Below are 15,963 nucleotides of genomic sequence, written 5' to 3'. Positions count from 1 at the left end.
GTTTGGTGCCTTGACTGCATATTAGTTTAGTTTAATTTTTGTACGCGTTATTGAGTGTACGAAACAATTGGAAAATGACAGGTGATACTGATACACGCTATGAAATATCTATACTTTGATGAGAGATGTAGAAATGTGCGTCCACCCCTATCACAAGATGATAATGGAGCGTGGAGATGTGGCTCGTATTTGGATTTACACTCTGCTAGACCGCCATATACTAATTTCATTCCTTTATTTTCAAGTTCTTATTCTAATTTCTTGAGTGAAATTTTCGAATCTTTACTACGTAATAAACTTAAAGGGAAACTGTCTTGAAGACTTGAACTGAGAACTATTTATTTAAAGGAAAAATTGATGTTTCTCTTATTTCTGCTTTAGGTAATCTATCTTTTCTGCTTTTCACCCGAAATGAAAACTCATTGCGGAATATAAATATGAAGTGGATGGTAGGAAAATCTGACGGGTGTGTTCCAACTTTCAAATATAATCCCATACCTTGCTCTTTGCAACGATTGGCATCTTTAACCAGTAATTTTGTTTGCTTATTCTTTTGTCTTCTTTTTTTTTTTGTCAACTCTCTTTCAATTGTAACTTCTCTTTCACATTAAATCATTTTGTTTGAACTAATTTGAGTTATTGTTCCTTAAATGAAAATACAAACAAGTGAATGGCACATATCTAATCTAATCAATAAAGGAGTTTCACCTCAATAATGTGTGCCAATTTTTATGTTGTTTTTTTAGTCAGGAAAATTCTAATTATAATTTTTATTAAAAATAATGCCCAATGATAATGTCTGATATGAAACTAGTATTTGAATTATATATATAACATCCATGTAAGAAACAAGTTATTACACTAGTTACATTAAATATATAATCAGAAATTAAATCATTAAGAAATTATTTCAATTAACTGTATTCATTGACATATTTTATTTCTTTCAATTCTAAGTTTATTAGAAGAAAAAAAAGTTAATAATTCATATTATTAATTACTAGATACATTGTCTTAAAAGTGTATAAAGAGGTTTAGTTCAATAAATGGGAAATCATTGTTAATTTGTTATTAACAATTTAACTGTATTCATTGACATTCTTTGTCTTAAAAGTGTATAAAGAGGTTTAGTTCAATTAATGATTAGGATGCCGGAATGTTATAAATATTTTTATATTTGTTTTTTTATTTTTACGGAAAAAGTGTTATTTGTGATTTTTGTAAGATAGTTTATAATAAATTAATTAAGAAAACTTTATTTTTTACATATTTAATTATTAAACTATTGCATTCATCCATTGTCATTAACTTCTTTCCTTTTAACCGCTGGGCTGCTTGGGCAAGAGTACAGAATACAACCCTAGCTAGTAAATAATTACGATTTCTACCTAAAATAATTTCCATTTACCACTCGCCAGAACAGCACATGGTTCCATTCATTATTCATTCGAGCAAGAGAAACCACCAAGCAGAAGACTATTATAATCACAATAAAACTATAGTACCTCCAAACATGTAACATGACTAAACACGGAAACCTCAAACTTAATACTACCAACGAGTGTCAATTGATCACTGTAACCTTAGTAATTTTCGAACAAACTAAAAAGTAAAAATAAGAAAGCATATAATATGGCAATATATATATATAAAGAGAGAGTAAATATATAATGTAGTATCTGATATACTGTTCCTATGCATGCCACACCACATGATACCCTAACAAGGGAAGAAAGAAACAAAAATGATGACGACGCATCATAGAAATTGTTAGCGGAGGAGGTGAACACAAAGTTTCTAGCAGAAACGAGAAGCATGTGTGTCGTTAGAAGGAGGTATCTGGAAGTGCCAAAGCCTTCCAACACCCTTGACCAAGTTCTTCCTACAAAGAAACTCCTCCGCGTACACCTTCTCCACCTTCCGATCCACGTCATGCAAAAACACGTGCGTCACACCCGATCCCTTCCTGTTCCTCGCCATCACCGCGGCGGAGAACACCGCCGCCATCCTCCCCGGCGCCTCCGCGAAATACCCCTTCGGCGCGTCAATCATTATCAAGTCCCACTCGGTCTCGTAAACCTCGTCGGGAAGATTCTCCAGCGCCAGCTTGCACGCTTCGTTGCCTCGCAGGTACGCCTTCGTGGGAGAACACGAAGGTTCGGAGCGGTACGAGGTGAGAAGCCCCTTCGCGTCGCGTAGCTGCGTGCGGTAACGCACAGTATGGGCCCGCAGGCCCGGCGCGTCTTTAAGGATCGAGTGGACCCACTTCGGGTCCTCCTCGAGGAACACAGTGGTGCCGCCCGGGTTGAATGAGGCCCACATGAGGGAGTCGTGGCCCAGCCCGAAGACGAGGAAGTTAATGGGCCGGCCCAGTGATTTAATCACGTCCAAACTGATCTTGATCTCCGACACCGATTGTTGCGGAACCACGCGCGAGGTCGCGTAGTGGAGAATCGCGCGGAGCTGGATCGGTGACGCGTCGTAGCTGAATTCGGTTCGGGTTTTGCTTCGGATCCCGAGCGCGCCCGGGCACAAGTACGAGGTTTCCGAGGTTCGGATCGCGTTGGTGAGGAACATCGCCGTGGCGATCAAGCCCACGACGGCCATAGCCACGAACCACCGTCTCTCCGGCAACGGATAACGGTTCTTCATCATTTGTTTTTTAAAGCTCCTTGTTACCTTTGTGTTGTTGCATGTGTGTGATAAGGTGAGGTGAGATATGGTGTTAATTATGTATGTGCGTGTTGTGTTATGGAACATGTAGCACGGAGTGAGGAGGCAGTGATTGGAAAGAGGGAGTTTTTTTGTGTTTTAAGGAAAGGTGGTTTGATTTTGTCAAATGTAATGAGGAGAATTGGCAGCGCAACCAATATAATGCGAGGTACGTAGGAGACAAAAACTGAGAATATGAGATATTTAATTTATTTTTCCTTTTTTGAGTGATACCTTATGACTAAATATTGGGGTTAGGACAATGATTACATGAATATACCAATTGTATAGTAGCAGGGGTGTGGGGGCCACTACTGGCAAATGCCAATAAGAATGGAATTCAGACATTTTGGAATTCACTAATCTTAATCTTATAGTAGTATCATGTCATTTTACATTTATTTTCACGTGTTTTTTTTTATCAATATTATTACTTAATTTTTTCTTTTTTTTAATTTGTTATATTATTCTTTTTATAAAAAAAAAAAACGTATCGATAAACCGTTTTAAATGTAATATATTTCAATTCACCGAAAAAATGTGCATTTTTATTACTTCGTAAAACACGAAATATATTAAGAATCAAGAATTCGTGTAATACTGTAACTGGCTGTTTATTAAATAAATTATATTTCCAAATTCTTGATTTTAATTATGAATAAAACACTCTTTTATATTATTTTTGTATATCTACTTTGATAGATAACGCACAAGTGTTATGTTGGCTTCTTCAAAAAAAAAAAAAGAACGTACAAGTTAATAATGTAATTAATATATTTGCTAATATTAAAGTTAATTATAATTTCCCAGCTTAATTTTTACTAATGATTCTCTTTCATTTACGATCATTTTTCAAAATACTTAAAAAAAAGTAGAGATAAAGGTATGGCTGAAAAATACTGGTAATTAAATTAGTTTATAAAAAAAATAGATGTATAGATAAATTGAAATAAATTTTTTCTTATAGAAGTGATTAAATTAAAAGGAAACTTATGAATTACTTAATCTCAATCTAAATATAAGAAAAAAATTAAATTCAAATACAAACAAATTTTAACTACATTAGCATGTTTAATGAAACTATTTTAAAATTACTCTTCAATTAATTAAGTTTATATTTTTTTATTTTTTGATGTCAAGTTTTAATAAAGGTAAATTCAGAAGAAAAAATATCATTTCTTAAATACAGATAATAAAATTAAATGATATAAATTAAATTTTTTAATTAACGTAATAATTGATTAGGTTTTGCTTATATATATTTAGGTCCTGCGGAAGTAGTAGCTTACCTTCAAAAGAAAAACCACCAAGTACATATGTACAAATTTGTTCCAAATTAATCAATAATTTCATATTGAAATCTTAGATACACAGATACAATTAACTCGAAAGGAGAACTTTTATGATAGTTATATCCGCATCGAAAATTATTGTCTTTTGTGAATGACACTTGTGATTTATATATTTTTTTTTTTACTAACAACACAATTTTTAATGATAATAATGGTGTAGGGTATTTTTTAACCAATGTGTTGAACTAAAAAAATGCATTAAAAATCATAGGAAAATGTATTTTAGCACATTTCAATAAAATATATTTCCTTTTTACTTTCTTAACTAATTTTATTAAGATATTGCATAATATTTATCTAAAAAAAATACTTCACCCATCTTAAAATAAATATTATATTTGAGACGAAGAAAAACATTGTATCACAAAATAAGTGTCATCTCAAACTTTCAAGGTAATATACTAGCATTAATTGTTTTTTCACTAACAAGTGCATATATGTCACTTTAACTTTTGAATGGAGCACCAATAATAAAGTCAATTTTATAAAATTATTAATTTTATTTGTTTATTTATTAGTTTTTATTAATGCGTAAAATAACAAACTTATTTTGAGATAGAAGGAGCAAGACAGTAATAAATTAACAACAAAATAGAGTAATCAATAGTGTTTTGAAATTTTAAATGCACACATAAATTGAAATATTTTAGTGTTAATTTTTAAAAATAAAATTTGGATAAATGATATTTTGGATTTTGAATGTGTAAACTAATGATAGTTGAAAAGTGTCAACAACACACTCCTCCTAATACACGCTTTCTCCTTGGCTAAAACTTATTGAAAACAAAAAAATAAAATAAAATAGGAGAGATAGTTATTAAATGAGAGATGAGACTTACACAAATTTATGATTTTTAATAAATTTTAACCAATAATAGAGAATATGTTTAAAAGAGTGTGGTGTTAGCATTTCTTGTGATAATTTAGTATATGAATGAATGAAATTTTTTGATTTAGTTTCTAAATGTATAAAAAGTATGACATTAATTGTATTATGTCTTACAACTTAATGATAAATTAGTCTCACGAAACTTAATGAAGTGACGTAATTGTTATACTTTTTATACTTTAACAGATTAAGATTATGTTTAACAAAATTAACTGAAAAGTTAGTTAGTAATTCAAAGCTGGAAACTGAACAACTAACTTATTAAATTACAAGTGTTCGGTCAAATTAGTTTAATTGTTGAAGTAACTGAAAAATATAAAATGATAAAAAAATATAATTATAATTTCATTTAAAAATGGTAACTAAGAAATTGGTTAAATATGTTGAGAATAACAATGTAAGAAATATAAGAATACTAGAAATTGGAGTTTTAAAAAATGTTACTTCAAAATAACGACATTAGAAACTATTAAGAAAAAATTAATTATTTACAAACCAGTCAAACAAGTTTTTTAATTACTATAAAAAGTTAGAAACTAACTAAAATGACTAATTGAACATAACCCAAATCATAAATTACCCCTCCATCTCAAAATCACTAATATTTAAGGTTTTTTTTACACAAAAAAATAAACAAGTATTAAAAAAGAATTAACATTTATTAGAGAACAATTTTACTAAAATATTAATGATTTCTCTCTTAATTTCAATAAATGTATTATTAAGTCTTTAAAGACAACGTTATTTATTATAGGACAAAATTATAATAAATATTTTAATATCTCATTGAAAATAAATCAATTTGAATTTTTTTCAAAAACTAAATCTGTAGTCATTTTAAGAGAAAAAAATATATTTTAAAAATTAAATTGTCACTGATTTATAACTTAGAGACCAAAATAATCATTTCCTCGATGAATTTCATATCAATAATTTATCAAATAATTTTCCTCATTAAAGATCAATAATGGTTAATTAAATAAATTTTTAAATTTGATTAAAACATAATACCAAACCTCATCTACTATAAATTTAATATGAATCTTCTTAACCAGTCCCTTATGATATATTGATTAAAAATTAAAAGAAAAAAATATTTATTATGTAAATCATAAGAAAGTGTAATATATATATATATATATATATATATATATATATATATATATATAATTTTTTATCTTTCAATAAAAATATTTATACTTTAAATTTATTAACCAATCCACTTGAGTCAGTGTTCATGATTTATCATTCAGAATTGGTGCAAGAGACACTAATTACGCTAGTAAAAATACAAGGTGAAATATAGTTTTCTTGACTAGTCTCAAAAAAGAAATGTATCTAGTACAGAAATCCCAAACCCCATATAGTCATCAATGCATTCCAATTTCGACCAATAGCACTGAGTTGGCTGGGACAGAGGCGTGGGGCTCGTGTCGATTTGGAACTGGACAATAAACCAGAAGCCTACGCGTCAATTGGTTAGAATTTAAATCAAAACAAATTGAATTATTTTTAATTGCTTCCCTTCTAAATCCAAACTACATTCATCCATATGCTTAGTTTCTATACTCGGAAAGTCGATCGTCATCTTACAAGCACAACCACTCTTCTGCGTAAATACTTTCGCGAATAAGTGTTTATTACATAGGTTTATATTATAAAATAATAATAAACTATTTTACACAAATTATTTAAAAATTTATTAAAATAATTTACAATAGCTGAGTAAAATTGTAAATTATAGAAGTAATATAAGTCCAAATAAATTACCCCAACGCATTCAAAACTTAGAAGGAAAGTTCAACATCCAACAAACTTTAGAGTATGTTGCATGTAATTTAGTACCCCACAATTATGCCACGTGGACAATTAAATAGCGAGGTCGACATGACACGTAGTGGTTGAAAAACAATGCTATTTATAGTATCTGTCGTTCCCATAAACTCCAATGTCATAAGCTGAAACAGTGAGCTCTTAATTTCATTCCAACGACTACCTGCTTCCCTCATTTATTAATTATTTCCGTCTCCGTTCCTATGCTTCACGGCACCATCACAGCCACTCCTTCCCCAAAAAAAGTTACCTTAATGACGTACATTTGCCATTAGAGTATAAATGAGTAAAGTTATTTAAAAAATAATTTATTTAAATGATTCAATCTTAAACTTTACAAATTATATAAGGTATTTTTCAAATTAATATAAATTATAGTAGTTATATATTTTTTAAATTTAATATTGTTACGAAAAAAATTCTCCTGAGTAGAGATAACCTAATGCATAACATTCTAGTGAGATATGTCCTGTTATTTATTGAATGTCCTTTTCTACTACCCACTAATTGAATTATTGTGGTGTATCAAATTGTTTCATCATATCTGGGAATTTCAATACATAATTAGGATCATGATATTTTATGGCACAATCACTCTTAAAAGTAATTGGATTAGATCTGATATAAAAAAAAAAATGATCAAGTGAGTCCCTATAAAGAGGGTTGTGGACCAAGACATGAACATCAACTGATCCAGGTACACAATTCCTAACCTCAAGCATGAAATGTGTGGAAATTATGTATGGATTGAAATATGATATAATATGAGGGTTCACTACACCATAACTTGAAGCACAGCATGTGTAGGGATCGAAATATGATCCTATTTGGGAGGGTATACCGATTTGGGGGATACACAAACTTTAAACCTCACGCAAAAGATGTATGAGTTAAGCGTGCATGATGGAAATATAATTCGATATCAGAGAGCACATATATGATATTTTTATATAATTAATAATAGTAACTAATATCTCTCGTGCTAACTTCAAGTAGTATTAAGGAACGTGTTAGAAAATTGAATACCAAGATTTCCATTGGCATAGTGCCTGCCCGGATATTAAAGACTATTAAGTATCGGTAACTGTCACTACTACTCCCTTATGAAAACGAAAACTTTTAGTGATTTTTAGAAAGAAACAATACATATATAAAAGTCGTACCAGTAATTTGTTAAACTGAAAGTAATAGTAATAGCTATAGTTAGAATTGTGGTGAGAAAAATAAATTAAAGTAACGGCGTTTAGCTACCGTCCAATATTAGAAGAGCGGGGTCATGGCATTAAATAGAGAGGAGCAGGCATTGGATTTTGGAAACAAAGGCAGAGCAGAGTTGTTGCGATTAAGAAGATGAAGAGAGTGGAGTTTATGGGGCTGGGGCTGTTAGTGGTGGTGATGATGGGATGTTGTGGGTCTGCGACTGCTGCGGATGACTTGGCAACCAAGTGTTCGGCGGTGATTCAGAAGGTAATACCGTGTCTGAACTTCGCGACGGGGAAGGAAGAAATGCCCAAAAAGGAATGTTGCGACGCCGCCACGGCCATAAAGGAGAGCAACCCAGAGTGCTTGTGCTACATCATTCAAGAGACCCACAAGGGTAGCCCACAGGTCAAAAGCTTGGGCATTCAAGAGGCCAAGCTGCTTCAGCTCCCTTCTGTTTGCAACGTCAAAAACGCCAGCATCACCAACTGTCCTAGTAACTACTCCACTGCTAATTTCATTTTAAATTACTCTTTTAATAACAAAATTTTTATTTTATTTTATTCCTTCACAAAATTACTTTTGCTCTAAATCTTCTTTTGTCTTGAGAACCATACACGTCTTCAATTTTCTTCCTTCCATTCAACTTTTGCATTTTTGTAGTATTCACCAAATATAGATATGCTCCTCATTAACCACGGTAGGGACAATCTGTTGTTTATCGCCTCGGTTTGTCAATTATTCTTTTGTCTAATTGCTTTTTACAAGTACATCAAATCGTGTAGTTTTTACTCATGTAAACGTACAAACAACACAGTTATTTCTGTTTTCTAGACACCAAAATTTCAGATATCTCATGATCAATCCAGAAACACTATTAATAATATAGATTCATGTTATTATGTTATGTAGATGTCTTTAATAACAAGGTTTTATAATTCAAAAGTTCTTACAATTCATCTTATTACACCAGATTTTATAATATTTCTGAAACTTTACTTTTTTTTTTTTAATTTTTAATGACAAATGTGTGATTCATGTAATATCATTCTCCTCCCATTTTTTCTCTGTCTCTTGTTAAGTTTCCAACAAATTGTATTGAACTTTACGTATAATTTTAATATCAAATACATACTAGGAGGTGACCCATCATCTAGATTGGGTAGAAGGACAAAATTACATGCAGACCTCTCATCTAGATTGGTTAGGAGGGCGTTACCATTAATTTCAATAAGATTGTGTTTATTAACTAGAATCTGATTCTTGTCGTTAATTAAATTGATATGTGACCAAAGGGCAATCCAAAGAGCTGAACTGTCTACATATTTTTATTCATATTAATTAGATTGGTTTTTAAACTGACGATGTTTTAACTTTGTCACGTCCACCACTTGGAAGTACTATAACAGTCTATATTCATAAGTCATAATTGTCGACACTTTCGTAGGTGAAAAATTGAACTATTTTATTGCCATCAATAATATTATTATATTGGAACCTCTTTTAAAACTGACTCGGTCGTATCAGTATTTATATTTCTAAGACACGAATTCGTACTTGCCAGTTGTTTCATAGAAGCTTTTAAGTGTTTGATGGAACAGAAATGAAACATAGGTGGACAATTGTTATTGTTTCGTTTGTTTGGTTGGTTATTACTTACACTAATAGATTTGGTCACATGTCTTCAACCACTAACGTCTAAATTTTTCTTAGCGATGATGGGTTTCCCTTAAATAAATTAATACTAATACTATATGATACTATGATTCCAATATGGACAGAGCTTTTGGGTCTATCTCCAAGTTCCCCCGATGCTGCTATCTTCACATCAAATTCTTCGAAGACAACACCTTCAGCACCTACAACAACAAACTCGCAAACCACGACCCCGCAGAGCCAAAACGCTTCTCATGGAAGCATGGTTCAACCTAGTAGTACCGTTACCTATGTGATGGTGATGGCTTTGGCCATTGTTCTGGTTGCAGTTCCAACCGAAACTGTGAGCATTTATACATGATGCGGCATTATGCACTGTTGAAGACAGTTGGGGTTGTCGTTTTGTTTCCTGCTTTTGTTATGCCATAGGACTTCGCAGCTTTGAATTAATGAATTAGTTTGCATTTGTGGCCTGTGATGGTTTCTCGAATTTTGAGACCTCGCTGTAATGTTTGCCTTTATTGTGGACTTGTTTCTTTTCTGCTTCCCACAATTAATGTTAACGGATAGTTGGTGAAAGTTGAGACTTGATGCTAAGAAATACTCTTAAAACTTGATTTCACTTTCAATACTTTTATGTAGTAGTAGTACTGTATAGTTCATGGAATAAAGTGAAAGAAAAGAAAATAAAAAAAAATATTTTTAAGATTGTTTGACAGAGAAGAGAATAAAAATAAATAGTCAAATAAACCAGAATAAAATCCAATATTTAGACACTTATTATTTACAAACACCTCACTAATATCTCTAATTTTTTTCGATTTATCTTCTTATATCACCAATTTATCTCTCTCTAAAAATATTTTTCAGAAAAAATATGAAAATAATATTGTTATTATATTTCACAGGCAGTTTTGAGCAAGGATTCCACAACAAATGTTCCACACTTTGCTTACGAACTGATGGAAGGGATAAAAATCCCACCTTTTACCTATGTTCTTCTTTTCATTGTCATTTCACTCGAATAAGCATAGCAATACATGCATAACATTTATATTACGAAACTAGGCGAACAAGGCTTAAACAAGTGAACTGGCATGTATATTCAACTCTAGTTCTAATTAGGTTTAATTGTATTTTTTTACATCTAACTTATCATTTTCTTGCAAATTGTACCTTAATTTTTTCGAATGTTTTACTCCACTTTTCAAAATATGGCAAAATTTGTCCTTTCATAATATCTTTTTTAATTTCTCATTTATTCATAACTAGTTAATAAGAAATTTAAAACACAAATTATAGAAAATATACACATGATTATCTTTTTTGGGATGTGGATAAGTGATTTGCTAGATTTTTACCCAATTATATGCATTCTTTATCGCTGGGAAATTGACATGCGTTTTTCGTTGCTGAATTATTGGAGTACTAGAGTTTAAACTAGTTAGTTAGTGCGGACGTATTGTATTTTGGTTATCCATGAGGATTTATATCATATTCCGGGAGCAAGCACCTTATCTCACAAAACACATAATACTATAACATTATAAAATTTTAAAAATACGTTAATATATATATATATTAATGTATTTCTAAAACTTCTTAATATGACAAATCATTGAGTTGTTAATGTTATTGTTTACATTAATAGTTAACATTGTTAGTTACTTGATAGCTAAGACCAAAAGGGATGACAATGAAGTTTAGGGACTTTGACAAGCAAAAATTTAGATTTAGGGACTAAAAATATAAATTTTAAAAAATAAAAAATTATAAACTCACTAAATAAACTTCCATTTTTTTTATATATAAATAGTCTACCAAAAGTTTAATTCCAAGTGTATATAAATAGATGTGTTGTGTTTCAGTGGACATGGATTCTCTACATTAAAAGTTAACATGAGAGACTAAAATGCTTTCATCTCATCCATCGATAAATTTTAAACACAACTCTGTAATATTTTGTTATAAAATAAATAAAAAAAAATTAATGGTAGAGATCTCATGCAGTGAAAATGTCACTACAGAGGATGCAGAGTATCCCAACCATGTGTTGATAAAGAAGGGTATTTTGGGGAGAAAAAAAATCTAAAACAAAATATGTGTTTAGAAAAAAAAAAAAAGGGATGCAAAAGGGAAAAGCCGAATGATATTTTTGTTTTTAGTCAAGGATTTAATTACTATTGCTAATTAGAATAGATTAGAATTATAGTTGCATATTGTTTACGTGTGGGCTTAGGGCTTCTAAGTCCTCTTTGTTTGTGGTTGGGCCAACCGTGTCTTGGACCCTTCTCAGTTTAGACCTAAAAAATACTTGAATTAAAAAAAAAAAGCATATTAGATTATTGTTATTTGGGGTTCGTTATTGTGTTGCTTATTCTTTTTTCCACAACCTTCAATATTTACCGCCCCGCCGGAGAATAAGAAGAAGGATCCGTGTCACAGTCACTGCTCATCGCCATGTCTCGGGTAAACCCCCCTCTTATTATCTCCTTCCTTCGCTTCTATCAATTCATCCTCTTCTTTAGCTACGCTTTTGAATTTTAGCTGAATCGATCTCGGCTCAATCAGGTGGATTTAGGGTTTTGTCAATTATTAACGTTGTAATTTTGATTCCTATCCTTTATGGTCATTTTTTTGTTGGAATCAGCTTCTCTGTGCGGATTTATGTATTTAATTTATCATGTATAGTTCTCTTTGCTTATATGCCCGGTGAAATTGGAATCTTAGCCTTCTTTGGTTTTGCAGGTTGATAACAGAAATTCCTCAGCCACCAAGCGTGCTAGGACTGATGGTGCGTCATGCTTTCGTTTTATGTTGTTGTTTGTTTTCTTTGATTTTCACTTTCTGATGTTTATGGATACTTTCCAACATTGTTGTTGATACTTGAAATTATCGTGCGTGCTATTTTACATTCTGCAATCAGGCCATGCACTGGTGGGTGCATTCGCTAGCTTCCACACTCACCTTTATGCTACTAATTTGTAATTCAAATTCTTACTTGGTGTTTGTGGATGATCTGGAGTTGAACCTAAAGTTAGATGCATTTTAATTGGTTTTTGTCTGTAGGTAGTCGTAGGGAAGATGATTGGACATGCCCCAGCTGTGGTAATGTTAATTTCTCTTTCAGGACAACTTGTAACATGCGTAATTGCACTCAACCAAGGCCGGCTGATCATAATTCTGTAAGATATTATGTGTAATGCCACTGTGTTATTTTTTAAAATGTAGTTTTCATCTGCTTAATGATTTAAGGTACATTTATTTGATGAAAAAATGTTATCAATTTCTCTCTTTTACTTGTGTTTCTTATTGTGCTTTCTTTTATATTCCTATATTCTGTTCACTTGTGTCCCATGAGTTTTTTTTTCCCAAATGAAGGGGAATGTAGAGGGTATGGAAATCAAATGTTCATACATGCATTACAAAGGACGGACATGTAGTTATATTTTGCTTCCTTTAAAGCTACTTTAATCATTGAATCTCTTTATGTATTCATTCACCATTATCCAGAAATCTGCTGCCAAGCCTCTACAAGCTCCACAGGGTTATTCATCCTCAGCTCCTTACTTAGGTTCTAATACCCCCTCTTCAATATATCTTGGTGTGCCACCATATGGGTCTTCTCTGTTCAATGGATCATCTGTTCCTCCCTATGATGTTCCATTTTCTGGAGGATCAGCATATCACTACAACTATGGTAGTCGCCTTTCTGCTGGGAGTCCTTATAGACCGTTGCATTTATCTGGACCAACACCCTACACTGGTGGACCAGTGATGGGAAATGGTACGTTCTGTTTCTTCGTTTCTGTCAGGTCATTGAATTTTCTTCAATCTGATATGTTATGCTTCATCTTTCACTTTTTTTTGGAATTAATGAAAGAAAAGGGTATAGGTGAAAAATGAATAATTTATTGGAAGTTGCAACTTTCTTTTTGTATTGGTAATGATTGATTTAATGTTACATAACTCTTGCTTCTGTAGTTTTCTGTTATACTATCTTTGTTTTTGCTTTGCTCATGTTGCAGTTAATATTTACTTTTTTGATTTGGTATTCTTACAGGTGGGATATATGGAATGCCCCAACTGTTGGATCGATATGGCCTGGGCGTGCCTATTGGACCTGGGACAATGGTATGAGTCTTTAAGCTAAAAGATTAAAATTAATTGTTTATAACTTCTAATGCCAAGATGAACATTTTTTTAATTACTTGTTGATTATTTCATGACAACACTTGAAGAATCTTTTGTCAAGTTATGCAGTTAATTTTGTTCATAGTAAACTCAATATTATAAGCTAGATTTATTTTTCTAGTGTCTGTGTCACAATGACAAGTCAAACTGTCAAAGGTATTAACTCTTAACAATCTGCATTTACAGCTTACTAATCATACATACCTATAGTCATATTTTATATTTTATTTTAAAACAAATTAAGTGTAGATATATGCATTTTTGCATCATCAAAGTTGTATATTATCCCTCGTAAGTTAATGAAGCTATAATTTGTAAGTTGTGTAATTTCATGGATTTTGTTGCTAAGTGGAATTTAATAGTTCATACTTGCCTGGGTAGGGTGCTAGGCCAGGATTTTTCCATGATGACAAGTCACAGAAAAAAGGTACAGGTTTGTTATTTCTAGTTTACGTCTGTTTTTGTTCAAAAGGAAGTTGATGCAGTTTTATTTTTCTCATCCCCTATTGCGAATAGATGCAACACGTGACAATGACTGGACATGTCCAAAATGTGGCAATGTCAATTTTTCATTCAGAACTATCTGCAACATGAGAAAGTGCAACACACCCAAACCTGGATCCCAGGTCTGCTGCCTTTATTTCTATTGTGCATATTGTGATTAAATTTTTTATGATGGAAAAAAAATTCCATTTACTGTCTAACTTTTTTTTTCTTTTTAATGTTTAACATTGTTGGATGTGAATGTCTGGCCGCAGGCCTCAAAGTCGGACAAAAATTCTAGTAAGTAGCTTCCCAGGCTCCCGCATGACAAATCTGTCACATAAATGATGTCGTTACCTGATACAAAACAACAGTTGGTAATTATGTTTCTTTACATGTATTTTTCCTTTCAGAGCAAAAGATGCCTGAGGGAAGCTGGAAGTGCGAAAAGTGTAACAACATAAACTATCCTTTCAGAACCAAGTGCAACAGACAGAATTGTGGTGCTGACAAGCCAGCCGAGTCTGAAAAATCTCCTTCACCAGCTGCAGATCAAAATGATCAGGTTTGTTGTGTTAAATATTTTCATGATGACCTTCATTCCTTGTTGCTACAGTTGGTTTTCCAAGAGAAGCTTTGTAACATAATGAACATTTTCATATGGCAATCTGTTGTAAAGTTGTCTTTTAAGTGGATTATAAGGAAAAGCTTCAGTTTTGCTTCCTTTCATTTGGAACCTTTTATCACCCCCTTTTAATTTCCTCCGTATCTATCCGTTGCAATCTTTAATTTGCAATTATTTACTGTTCCAGTGAGTACTAGGACATGTTTGAGGGTTGAGAAGGTCCAGAGTTGTCATCAAGCATTGCTCAGTTTGGGTGTCTGACAGTCAGTCTTGTCGTCTTCTATGTTGCAGCAGTTGTCAAGTCACTCACCTTCTCAATATGTGTCAAGTTGTTGTATTAACTGAGATGGTATTTTGGTCTTTGTGGATTGTTATGATGCATGTGTCAGCCAACTTCCCTGGCATAAAGGTTGTTGCAGGTTCCAGTTTTAAGTTTTCTTTTGGTTCTTGACTGTCTGTGTTTAAGTATAATTCTAGATTAATAGATGACTTAAAAGAATGTGAAGATTCCTAGTTTTTTACATTTATTAGGTAACATTTTGGTTCTGGGCAGTTGAGAGTGTCTTCCTAACATACCACTTTTAGGATGTGCATATCAGCATTCAAAAGCCATTTTCTTTTGTGTTGTTGCTTGTACATGGATGTTTCATGTCGTGCCATTGAGTTAAAGTTGATAGTAGATTATTTAGATTCATTTAGATGACCATTCCTTGCTGATAATAGGTTTTTGGGGGTGGTCTTTATAGGGTCATTACCTTGAGTGCTAATCTTGAGTTTTCTGGTATCTAACTCTTATATTTTGTTTCCCTGCTTGTCCACCATAAAGTTCTGTCGAAAATTTCTAGTTTGAATATTTAAATGTGGATGACAAGTGGGGGTATTTGTTGTGTCCTTTATGGATCATTTCAATAGGCATTTTAGTTCTTGGAATTATTCTCTGCTAGAATAGTCGTTCAATTATGTTTTCGAGTCAGTCTCTGATTTATGAAACTAGCATCACATTAGTCGTTCCTGTATCT

The 15,963-nt window shown here is 32.1% G+C and overlaps 3 protein-coding genes across 3 annotated transcripts; 2 read left to right on the top strand and 1 right to left on the bottom strand.

Annotated features, from left to right (window-relative positions):
• Window positions 1-1,308: 1,308 nt before the first annotated feature.
• Window positions 1,309-3,104, bottom strand: LOC100791951 (probable methyltransferase At1g27930). The gene has a single exon (XM_003552732.5). It carries the CDS (start codon window positions 2,758-2,760, stop codon window positions 1,798-1,800), a length of 963 nt encoding a protein of 320 aa, XP_003552780.2. The 5' UTR covers window positions 2,761-3,104; the 3' UTR covers window positions 1,309-1,797.
• Window positions 3,105-8,130: 5,026 nt separating this feature from the next.
• On the top strand, window positions 8,131-10,211 carry LOC100305718 (uncharacterized). Its single transcript, NM_001248798.2, is given in 2 exon segments — window positions 8,131-8,482; window positions 9,768-10,211. Coding segments are annotated over 2 exon segments (582 nt in total). The 5' UTR covers window positions 8,131-8,136; the 3' UTR covers window positions 10,004-10,211.
• Window positions 10,212-11,981: 1,770 nt separating this feature from the next.
• On the top strand, window positions 11,982-15,443 carry LOC100798624 (ranBP2-type zinc finger protein At1g67325). Its single transcript, XM_006601831.4, has 10 exons — window positions 11,982-12,111; window positions 12,391-12,436; window positions 12,712-12,827; window positions 13,156-13,429; window positions 13,706-13,776; window positions 14,218-14,263; window positions 14,353-14,462; window positions 14,595-14,619; window positions 14,733-14,884; window positions 15,132-15,443. Exons 1-10 carry the CDS (start codon window positions 12,103-12,105, stop codon window positions 15,132-15,134), a joined length of 852 nt encoding a protein of 283 aa, XP_006601894.1. The 5' UTR covers window positions 11,982-12,102; the 3' UTR covers window positions 15,135-15,443.
• The last annotated feature ends 520 nt before the right edge of the window (window positions 15,444-15,963 follow it).

Source organism: Glycine max, chromosome 18, assembly GCF_000004515.6.
Source record: "Glycine max cultivar Williams 82 chromosome 18, Glycine_max_v4.0, whole genome shotgun sequence".
In the NCBI taxonomy this organism is placed as follows: domain Eukaryota; kingdom Viridiplantae; phylum Streptophyta; class Magnoliopsida; order Fabales; family Fabaceae; genus Glycine; species Glycine max.
Note: the sequence above shows the minus strand (reverse complement) of the source record. Positions and strands in the feature narration are given on the sequence as shown.